At 39.7% G+C, this 10,720-nt stretch overlaps 1 protein-coding gene across 3 annotated transcripts in view; it reads right to left on the bottom strand.

Moving 5' to 3' along the window:
• Positions 1 to 4,876: 4,876 nt before the first annotated feature.
• Positions 4,877 to 10,720, bottom strand: part of NXT2 (nuclear transport factor 2 like export factor 2) — a 6,957-nt gene continuing 1,113 nt past the window's right edge. The window contains exons 1-5 of one of the 3 annotated variants that reach the window (XM_031056065.1): positions 9,958 to 10,033; positions 9,659 to 9,745; positions 8,405 to 8,549; positions 7,425 to 7,517; positions 4,877 to 7,380 (exon numbers count right to left, since the gene is read on the bottom strand). In XM_031056065.1, the coding sequence (XP_030911925.1) occupies positions 7,295 to 7,380; positions 7,425 to 7,517; positions 8,405 to 8,549; positions 9,659 to 9,676 (342 nt within the window). In that variant the 5' untranslated portion in view covers positions 9,677 to 9,745; positions 9,958 to 10,033 and the 3' untranslated portion in view covers positions 4,877 to 7,294. Of the gene's footprint in view, positions 7,381 to 7,424; positions 7,518 to 8,404; positions 8,550 to 9,658; positions 9,764 to 9,957; positions 10,034 to 10,720 lie in introns of those variants that run through there. The other 2 variants (XM_005419827.2, XM_005419826.2) reach the window with 2 other exon arrangements.

Genomic DNA, 10,720 nt, shown 5'->3' with positions numbered 1-10,720 from the left:
GACCATATTTACCACATCTCAGAACAATAGTTTCAAGTATCTGTTGTATTCTAACAATAAATTAGTGTTGTTCTGCAATTACATGCAAAACAAGAAATAAATTCTCATTATGTTTTTGGTTTTGTTGGGGTTTTTGTTTGTTCGTACCTTGGCTTTGTTTGGTTTTGGTTATTTTTGTCTGTGATAATCAGTCATGGGGTTTCTTTTCAGTCATACTGAGCCTACCCCATGGCTAAGCTCTATTTACATGACAGTAAAGCAATTTCCTTTTTGAAGGGTGAAATTTACACACTCAAAGATTAAAAATAATAAATCTGGTGAGTATTTTTGCATAAGATGGTACAAAGGTAACCTACAAAATGCAATCAGCAAAACTTGCAGTCACTGGCTACATGGAATTGCAAACACTACACAGATTAAAACTGTGTGAACTTACCTGGATTAATAAAACACATTTCCAGTTAACTCAGTGCTGCTGCAAAGTAGATTAGTGATTGCTTTATGATAGGAGTACATCAGACATGGAGGACCAGGGCTGACTGTATTAAATATACATTTGTACTTAGCCTGTCATTTTCACATAATTTAATTTGAATGAGTTCTGACAGAAATGGGGTAATGTTTGCACTATTGCTTTGCTGCTGGGTGCTGTAATAGGTTGAATCTTGCTGCACTTTTATTGGGGAGAGACACATTTTGAAGAAAACGAAATCATTTTAGATTGATAAAGTGTTCTATTGAAGCTGATTATCACAGATAATTTATCCAAATTTGTCTTTGGTTAGAAGTATGCAGCCTTGGCATTAGACCAGTGCTAATTAATTTGGACAAACAGAGCTCTGGGCCACACTGTCTGATCCTCACAGACTTCACCTGCACTTTTAAAGCAAAAAATAACTAAAGCTCCAAAACAAACAAAAAATGAAACCAAAAATATGCCACAAACTGTTGAGTTTCCCCTTGTTCTCCCATTTTGAAACACCAATAAGCTGGTAAATGATGAACACTCCCAGAAATGCCAGAGGTCACAACATGTTTGTCACACCTGCTTATTTCTGCATTCACCCTCACATATGTCCAAGTACAGAAGTTTGCCCATCACCTCTGTCATCCCTGTTACTTCTGACCATCCAGACCCTGAGCGGGAATGCCCATCTCTCCAAGACATGACCTCCTGTCAATTTAAATGCTAAAAAAGAAGGTGTCATTTAGGTTTTACTTTTTTAAAACACAGAAAAGACACCCCCATTTGAAACAGTTCTGGAGTACTTCTGACAGGTGAATTGAAATAATTACTTCAGTCCCCATGTTGTTCCAGCCCTGGGAGTTCTTTCTAGGGTTTTTTATTGTTTTAAACAATGAACTCCAACTTTTCCTACCAGATATAAATCAGCCTATTACTTATTGTGCTCCCCAGGGAGTGAGCATGAAGAATGGATCACTGTTCTCTATAGGTGCCTGCCCTACTTTATTTTCTGCCTTTTAAATTGCAGCAAACACAATCTCTCCCAGTGAGCCCATTTCTGTGGCATTTAATCAAGGTCATTAAACCAGGGCCCCTCTGCCCCCACGTTCAAAACAAAACACCAGCCTCACCCCCCTACACAGCTTATGGAAATTACTTCCCAAAGCCTTTACTTCATCCCAGAACCTGCCTGCTTTTTATGTAATGGGACAGCTCTCACCTTGAGACTTCTTTTTCTGTATTGCTACAGAAACATTCCATTTACTAGCATTCTTCTGAAGCAACTTTAAAAGAGAAGCATTATGGAAAATCAACCAATATTCTTTCAATCCTTATCTCAGTATTGCACACTTACCAAATGCTGTTTATATAGAAAAGCCCAAGTTAATACTACGGCATTTTGCCTTTTCAGGTGGGTATTCATTCTGGTCTGCTGTTAAAATACATATTTTCCTCCAAAAACAATGAGAGGAAGATAGAATGATCACAATAATCAGCCCCAGCCATCTCCTGAAAAGGAGCAAAGAAACTGCACAAGAAAAAACTACTCTAAATGCTGGCAAGATTGTGAATCTAACACACGCGTTCACCTCTATGAATAATGACAACTGAAGTTAGAGCTACCAGATAAACAACCTGGGAGCAGGGAAAAATTCAAGACCCTCAGAGCATTCAAAGGATTTCAAAAAACCCTTAACTATGGACAGAGACCTTTGCAAGGGGGAAAAAGTATGAAGAAAACTCACCTGCCTGTTGCCTCACAACCCTCTCCAGCCCAGCCAGACTGGGAACCACCCAGAACTCAGCTGGTAACATTCAATTCTTCCCAGGCCTTTCTGATGAAGGAAACAAGCCTCTGTAGCCATTACCAATTTAATGACACCAATTAATTCTGCCCCTGGGCATCAGAGCAGCACAGCTGTTGCTGCTCAAACTCCAATTCCCCAGCACTGTTCCCTCCAAACTTCTTCCCTTTTCTCTGCTGTGTACCCTCAACAGCAAACCTGCTCTGGGAGCCTGCCCAGGGCCTTTGCTGTTGACCTGCTCTCGTTTTGCAGCTGGGTGCTGGATGATGTTCTCCTGCAGGAGAGGTTTGGATTAGGTATTAGGAAGAAATTCATTACTGTGAGGGTGGTGAGGCCCTGGCACAGGCTGTGGATGCCCCATCCCTGAAGTGTTCAAGGTTCAGGTTGGATAGAGCTTGGAGCGATCTTGTCTAGTGGAAGATGTCCCTGCTCATGGCAATGGGTTGGAAGGAGATGAGCTTTAAGGTCCCTTCCAACCCAAACCATTCTGTGATTCTGTGACTACAACCAGCTCCTTCCTGCCTTTATTTTGGCAGACCTGCATTTTCCTTGGTTGGAAAAACCACAAAGATGCAAACCTACTGGGGTTTGGGACCTGAAACAGGCTGCAAGAAGACAAAAATCAGCCACTGCAATCCAACACAATTTTGTCATCACCAGGATATTCTAAGGCACTTGTGTTACTGATGCAGGGCAAAATGGTCACTTAGTGCCTGTAGTCCATTCAGCCACAAAGTGTAGCAAGATAGATTTATTTATATTATTAAACCCAGTCTTCTGAAGGAGTAAGCCCAGCTATCAATGTCCTACCTTTCTGCAGTTAGGAACAAAAAAGAAAAGCTCACTTTTCTAGGAGGACTTTAATATTCTTTTCTTCAGCTCAGTGGCAATTTTGAAGAAGCAGTTTCTGGATACACTTTCTACATATCTGCAAAAACATCTTCTGGTCTGAGCTGATTTATTTTCCCCAGCACTCATAAATCTTTACACTGCATCAGCTGTCAGAGCCTTGCCCAGGATCATTACCAAGAGCAACTGCCTGCAAAGCCTCACTGAAATCTATATCCTCAAACACAGCAAGGACTTTCCAATATATTTGGTAATTTCCAGAATACATTTCTAGAACAACATCAGTTTCCATGCAACTGTTGACCTTGCATGAGCATCTTCATCTTTGCAGTGTCAGCCTCTAAAAGCTGCTGTCTACACTGAGCAAGTGTGTATCAGTAATTTAATTTCTAAACAGCAAAACAGTGAATAAATTACTGGAATTATCACAAAAAGCATTTCTCCTTTCAGTGTTTCATTTCTTCTTAACAGAAGCACAACATGCTCTCAGTAAAAATATTTACAACCCAAGGATCTGGCTCAAATTTTGTTTGACTTTATCCAGGTATGTGTTGGAGAACAGTTTAAACTTTAGTAAATCTTAGAGGGATATGTTAATTTGACATAGTTCCTCTGGGCAGCTCAATATTTACTGCTTGAGAGTGCTGTTGGCCAGGCATTTGCCATAGGCTTACTCCAGACATGTTCTACCCTGGCAGAGCTGCCAGCCTGTTCTGCAGTGTCCCAGCACCACTCAGCAACAATCAGAACTCAGACCTACAACACAAGTAGTAAAGATAAGGAAGCCACAAATTATTTCTTGTACTTTTAATATCATAAGAACACGCTATGAAAATTTCTAGTAATAATAATAATAAAAGAAAAAAAAGGTAGAGTAACCGGTAGGTTTGGGGGGTTTTTGGTGCTTTTTTTTTCTTGTTTGTTTTTTGTTTGGTTGTTTCTTTCAGTTTTGAAAATTAATCTTACAAGAGGTCTCAAACAATTTCAAAAACTTACAAAATATATTCAAGTGTGGAAAGTTATTTTACTGATAAAACAGCATTTCTTTATAATGTGCTTTTCTCCAGACAGGTTAAGGAAGCACAGGCATATCAGAATAAACCATTCATACCATCAGTACAAATCCCTTTTCTCCAACACAGGCATTTGAAATCAATTGAACTGTAGTATGCCAAACAAACAAAACAACAGAAAAGCAGTGACTGCTATAGACAATACAGGGAACATACAAAAAGATCTCTCAAGTCTTCAGTTGCTACAATTTCATAGTGGAAGTGCTTAGCTCTTCAGCTGGCTTTGTTTCACTGACTGGTTGTACAGGAGTAATTTGGTCTCGAACAAAAAAATGGAAGCATTAACTCCAGTTCAGTGTTTGGAGCACAAACATATTCGTTTTATAGATGCCCATTGTAAATTTTGGGTATTGCAGTAGAGTCAGCAATGGTCACACTAAACCAGCTGGATGGGTTTGTACAGAATTAAATGAAAGCATTTTTGTGTTTTCTGCTAATTTCAACACAGAATATTAACAAGCAGCACAGAGCTAGCAATAAAGAGATTTTTTTGTTTGTGCCATTAGTTACTCCATTGTGAAACCACCACTTGACTCTAATAGCTACAACCTCACTTGGTGTAATAAATAAAAATATTTTTCAAACCAGCATTTTCAGTCATAAAGAGCAAGAGCTAATTATAGTAGTACTGAATCACCCAAGTGACCCTCACTGAAGATGATGGAAATAGGCAGGAGTAACTGCCTACAAAACTCCTGGGTATGCATACCAAGTCCTACTCTCCTACTCCATCTACAGATCTTACTAAGTAGGACTTTTAACTGGGTTTGTCCAGCTAGGCCAGTTAGTTATCTTTCTCAGTCATGTTCCAGGTAGTGGTGGGTTTTTTTGTTTGGTCAGTTTTTTTCAACATTAATTGCAAAAGTCAGATTTAAAAGCAGCTTGCATTTAAATAGCATGAAAATAATTGAGAATAACCTCTGATTGATTGAAACGTTGCCTCATATATTTTGAATCTCCCAGTCTGCCTAGAAAAAGCTTAAAAATTATTATACAAATTCAAACTTGGATAAAAATATCCAATAAGTATTTATTCACAGCACAAGCTTATCAGGTACTGATAAGTGTGTGTTCTGGTGACCGCCTTCAAAGTCCAACAAGCCAATGCCACAGCTGCACCCATTGCTGCATTTTAAAAGGCAAAACCTGTTTTGTGTATGCAAAGCAGATCTGTAACACCACTTACACAATCAACAGCAAGTTCAACAGCCAGTAGAATACACCACGCCAGTGTCACAGCTCAACAATGCTGTACCAGTTACAGGCATGCTTAGGTTATGTTTTCTTTTCAATCTTCTAGAGGAAATACAAATATATGAACATCACATATTCTCTTAAGAACAAACAGTAATTAAATAGAATGATCCTTTCTTCACTACATACAGAAATAACAATGTATTTACAATATTTACAGTTTTCAAAAATTCTGTTCTTGCACTATTCTGCAGGAATTCAAATTCTTCAGCCTGAAAAATAGGTACACAATAGTTCTGATCATAAACAGCCTCTGAACAGAGACAGGTTATTAATTCTAACTTACTGGTGTACAGACTAAAGGGCCTGAAAAGGAAATAAAGCCACTCATTTCAGCTAAACATCCCATTGTTTGTGGGATTACATGGCAAACTACAGATGCTTTATGTTTTACCCAAGTGAGATATTGCTCATTTTCACAGTTTTCTCCATTTAAGTCACTGAACAAGTGAGCTGCAGTTGTAACTGCTTTCAGACTGCTGCTGTCATTGAAACATAGGTTATGAATGATGAGAGTTACAAGCTCGCCTCCTGTACTTTCAGTTACAAGCAAGGGTATGCTCAGGGATACAGCTACAGCTATACAGCTACATTTTGGGTTTGTTTTTTTGTTTACTCAGCTTAAAACAGAAACACACCAGTTTAAAACAAAGCTGCTGATACTCAGATTTGCTCTTAAGTTCCAAAGGTGGACTCTCTTAACTTACAGTCTTGAAAAGTGTTTCAAAGCAGCTGGAAGCTTTAAACTACAAATTTAAAGCAGAACACATAAACCCCCCAGAGAATCAATAATTAAAGGCAATTTTAAAAAAGAACATGAAAAAATACAGTAAAAATCTGCATGAGAGGAAGATGGTGTTAGTGGTGCAGAGCTGCTGTTCTCAATTGAAAATAATGCAAGCACCTGTTCTGAGTAACAGTACTGATGAGAAAAATTGAAGGCTTCACAGTAATGCACACTTTCAGTGCCACTTTTTAACTACAATGTTTCTTGAAAAGACAGAAAGGATTCAAAACTTGCAGACTTAATATGAGAAAAATAATCCAAACCTCAAAGCAACAGAATGCAGAACTAAAGCCAACAGAAATCAGGCATGTGACTATTTCTAGGCCATGGTAAGACTTCAAAAGAAAAATAATCAGTTTGAAGTCCTTCACATGCATGTGAAGAGTTATTGGCACAGGAGCTCCGAATCATTCAGCATGCCCTACATATGAATCCATGGAATTAACAACCAAAGTCTGGGAAGCTCAGACTGAAAGGAAATCCAAAGATATATGGTCCTTTGGCATCAGAGAAGGTAAACGTTACCTTTCCAATGGATTGAGAGATTACAAACTTAGGAGCTGTATTTGCTCCTTTCACTAACAGTAGAAACCATAGCAATCCTTCCCAGCCTCTCACAACTGGGAGTAGGGAGCTTTCAAAATTACATCTTCATGCCACAAGCATCTTCTTCAAAAGAGAGAAGATGATACTGTAAAAACAGATCTTTTTAAGTTGAAAAAAATTACGTTTGGTCAGAATTGTATATGAATAGGATTCTGTGTTCAAACAGAACAGTTTGAGCACTCAGCAGTGGCAGCACAGCTGCATGTAAGGCATTTTAGGAATGATTCGAATACAGCTCACTGCCTTCAGCACTTGACTAAATTCAACTAACACGAGCAACCTCTCACATTTTATTACTACATCTGTGGTCACTGGAATCAACCCCGAAACATCTGCAGCCCGTCCTTAACATCAGATGCAACACAAAGAGCGCGCGCATTCCCTGTGGGAACAGCTGCCTGCACAGTGGAGTGGTGGTGCCAGAGGGGAGAGGTCACTGCCCATGCCAGCCCTGCTAACTGGCCCAGTCCTGGAAGCGGAAGCAGTCCCCGGCGATCTTCCACACGGTGTTGGTGGGGGTGGCCTGTGCTGTCAGCAGGACGTTCTGATTGAAGTAGCGCTGCTTATCCCCACTGTCGGCAGGAAGTTCTGATTGAAGTAGCGCTGCTTATCCCCATCAAATTTGACAGTCCCACTTGTCACCACGAGGACTGTTGTCTGGCCTTGAGTAGCTTGCTCTTCACAAGGAGGTATGAAATGATGAAGAAAACAACTCAAACAAAGACTAGCAGGTAAAGAGGCAGGAAATGCACACAGAAGCTTGGTTCAATGTGGTTACACTGCGCCAGGCTAACAGCTGGGTACAGGCAGGGAAGTGCAGCTCTGGTGCAGCGTTTCTACACAGACAGCGGTGCGTTCACCAACACGGCTCGGCAATGGCTTTGCCACTTTCATCTCCTGCTCTTCATTTTAGAGCACTGACAAACACCTCCATTTGTGCTTAGAGTGAGCTCTCATTACTTGAGATATACACGCATAGAGATATTTAGCAACTTGCATATACTTTTCCCCCCCGGTTATTAGAAATAATATCTTTTTCACAGCAGAGCAAAGCAAGTGTGTTTGACCACAGGCTTTTCCCTTACTTATATTCCCAAAATGTCCATTAGAAGCCATTTATTAACTTCTCAATTATGTAAGCCTTTCTTTAGGAGTTGTTAATCAGAAATCTAAAGAACTTAACACCTAGTCTAGATGTAAAGAAACCAAAGTACATACAGGTTAATAACCACATGATACTGCAGGTCAGTACAAGAGGCCACCATAGGGGTCTCCCAAGCACAACACAAGCTGGTAAGCCAGACTTTTTCCATACATGAAAATAGATCACATCTGAATATGATCTAAACAAAAAAAGTCCTTAAAGTATTTTCCCAGACATGAAAAAAAGTGTATAATTGCTGCATCTCTTGATTTGTGCTTTATTTAAGCACAACTTGACATTTCAACCCTTGGTATTTTCTCTAAGCTTATTCCAAAGGAATTATTAAGCTGTATAATAACTGCTCACTTTCAATATTAAAAAGAATGAAAAATAACTAAATAAATTATAATACAACCTTACCGTGAACAGGCTGGCAGTCCAACACATTAACCTGGAATTCACTTGAGGGCAACATTTCAAAAAACTTATTTAGTTCTTCTTGCCCAGACACTGCATTTCCATTCCAAACTAATGTTGCTTTGTCCAAATACAGTCTGGTTAAAGCCTGAGTGATTATGAAAATACACATTTAGGAAAAATATATAAACATATAATGGACAACATACAAAACTTACACTGTGAATTACAGATTTCTTCTGTTTGACAGATAAAATGCCTTCCTGAAACAGTAGCTCCTTTTAACAACCAGTGCTCCTGACCAAGAATTAAAACTAACACCTTTTCCTTTATGAGTGGCACAGTGACTCATATCTCAAATATTGATAACATCCCTTTAACAAAGGTAATGACAGAACTGAAGTGGTTGCTAACAAAAGGACAGTGCTACCTTTCCACAATAAGTTTATCACTGATTTTCCTTTTTTCTTTTTTTTTTTTTTTTTTTTTATTTCTGAGAGGGAAAATGTCCACACAACACAGTTTAGGTCAGGAAATTATAATTTCAGGTTAAAAAAAAAAAGTGAACAAGACCAGGAAGAGGTGAAACTTGAAAAGCACAGCAGCATACCAGAACTTCCCAAATGTTTCATAAGCTGTCAGAGCTCAGTAACTGCCCAACTCTCCTTCAAGGTGTTGACACACCCCTGTCCAACCCACTCGTGTGTGCAGTAACATGGGACTGCTGGTACTTTCACACATTGAACTGCAACTACAGTACATTTAAAATTCCAAAGACTGGTCTCCAAGGCTCTTTTGGTGAGCACATTTGTCACATGGTACCACATCAGTGTGCTCCAGGAAGACTTGCAGAGCCAAACACAGCTGTACTGCTTCAACTTCAGGCACTCAGAAAAACCCCAGAACCAAAAGTGGTAACTGCTAATGAAAGAGGTTTGGGGGGGAAAAAAAGCTAAATCCTGACCTCATGGGAAAATAAAGCAAGTTCTGCTGCCCTGTACTGACCAAATCCTGCACCTGCAGGACACAGCTGCACACCAACTGAACGAGGGTCATGAGAAATCTAAGGCACTGCTGAGCAGCCCCTTTTACAGCAAGGCTGCACAGGAGCACAAAATCCTCTGCAGGGAGCCTGAGGAGCAGCTGCCCTGCTCTGCCATGGTCAGCAATGCCCAGGTGCTTTCTGTGTAATGACAGTCAGAAATGCAAACAAAAAGTGCCAGGAGAGTTTTAACTATTGTCAAAACAGCTACATACCCTTCTTCTCTTGTCCATTGTCTCATAGTAAATATTGACAAACTCATCTGCAGCTCTACAAGCTTGATCCACATAGGTTTTGAAATCCTGGAGGGAAGAAATCATATCAAATTTCTTTAGTTATGCAACCCAATCATTGACTCAATTTCTCCTGCAAGTCACTCTGATTTCAAATAATGTTGAAATTTATTCTAAGCTCCTTTTCTACTTGCAGGAGTACCAGCTGTTAGGCAGGTGACAGTTTCAGCATTAGTTTTGAATGCTGATATAGTTATTGTATTTAAATAGCAAATATTTACATTGGGAAATGGGTTACAGCTGGCTGCTGTAGGTAGTGTGGCCGCACAATTGTTCAAGGAAAACAGTTGTTGCTCTGATGGCTGCTCTGAAATAAAGTTAAGGAACAAGATTTATTCAGGTGCTTCTGAGGATTAGCAAGAACCCCATCACACTGCCATCCTAGTCTCATTTTTAACATACCTTTATATATAGAAATATAAAGTATAGTAAGAGAGAACACCAACATCTGGCTGTACTCCTTCTGGTATGGATCAGTGCTGTACCCACAGGTCAAACCCAAACACTTCTCCTCATCCCTCATCATTTTTCCTCACACCTCTCTACTTGCATTCAGCCAGGTAACAGCCTTTGTGGTCCCACCACTGCACTCACTGGGTGATCTCACTGGGTTATTGGCTCAGTTTGTGCACCTGTTTGCCTCTCAATCGCTTACAGACCCTGAACTGGGATATCCTGGAAAGCAGATTCTAAATTTCCTGTCCATACATCCATAAATCTGCATTTGGTTCTCTTATCAATTGTTTAAAATGCTATTATTTATCACTGTCCTATTTCAGTATTATACTCTCAGTATCTGCAACTCTATCAGTGCTGAACAATTTCACTGCTTGTATTTTCTTGGCTGCTTTTACTGAATATTCTCCAGAACCACCAAGAATCCCTCCACTATTAACACAAGAAAACTCCAATCTCAAAAAAAGCCAAGGCCTATCAAATAATCCCTGTTTATCCAACAGAGCCAATCACGTTTCTGTGCACTCT

Source organism: Geospiza fortis, unplaced genomic scaffold (genome assembly GCF_000277835.1).
Source record: "Geospiza fortis unplaced genomic scaffold, GeoFor_1.0 scaffold157, whole genome shotgun sequence".
NCBI lineage: Eukaryota > Metazoa > Chordata > Aves > Passeriformes > Thraupidae > Geospiza > Geospiza fortis.
This window is presented reverse-complemented; position numbering and strand designations above follow the sequence as displayed.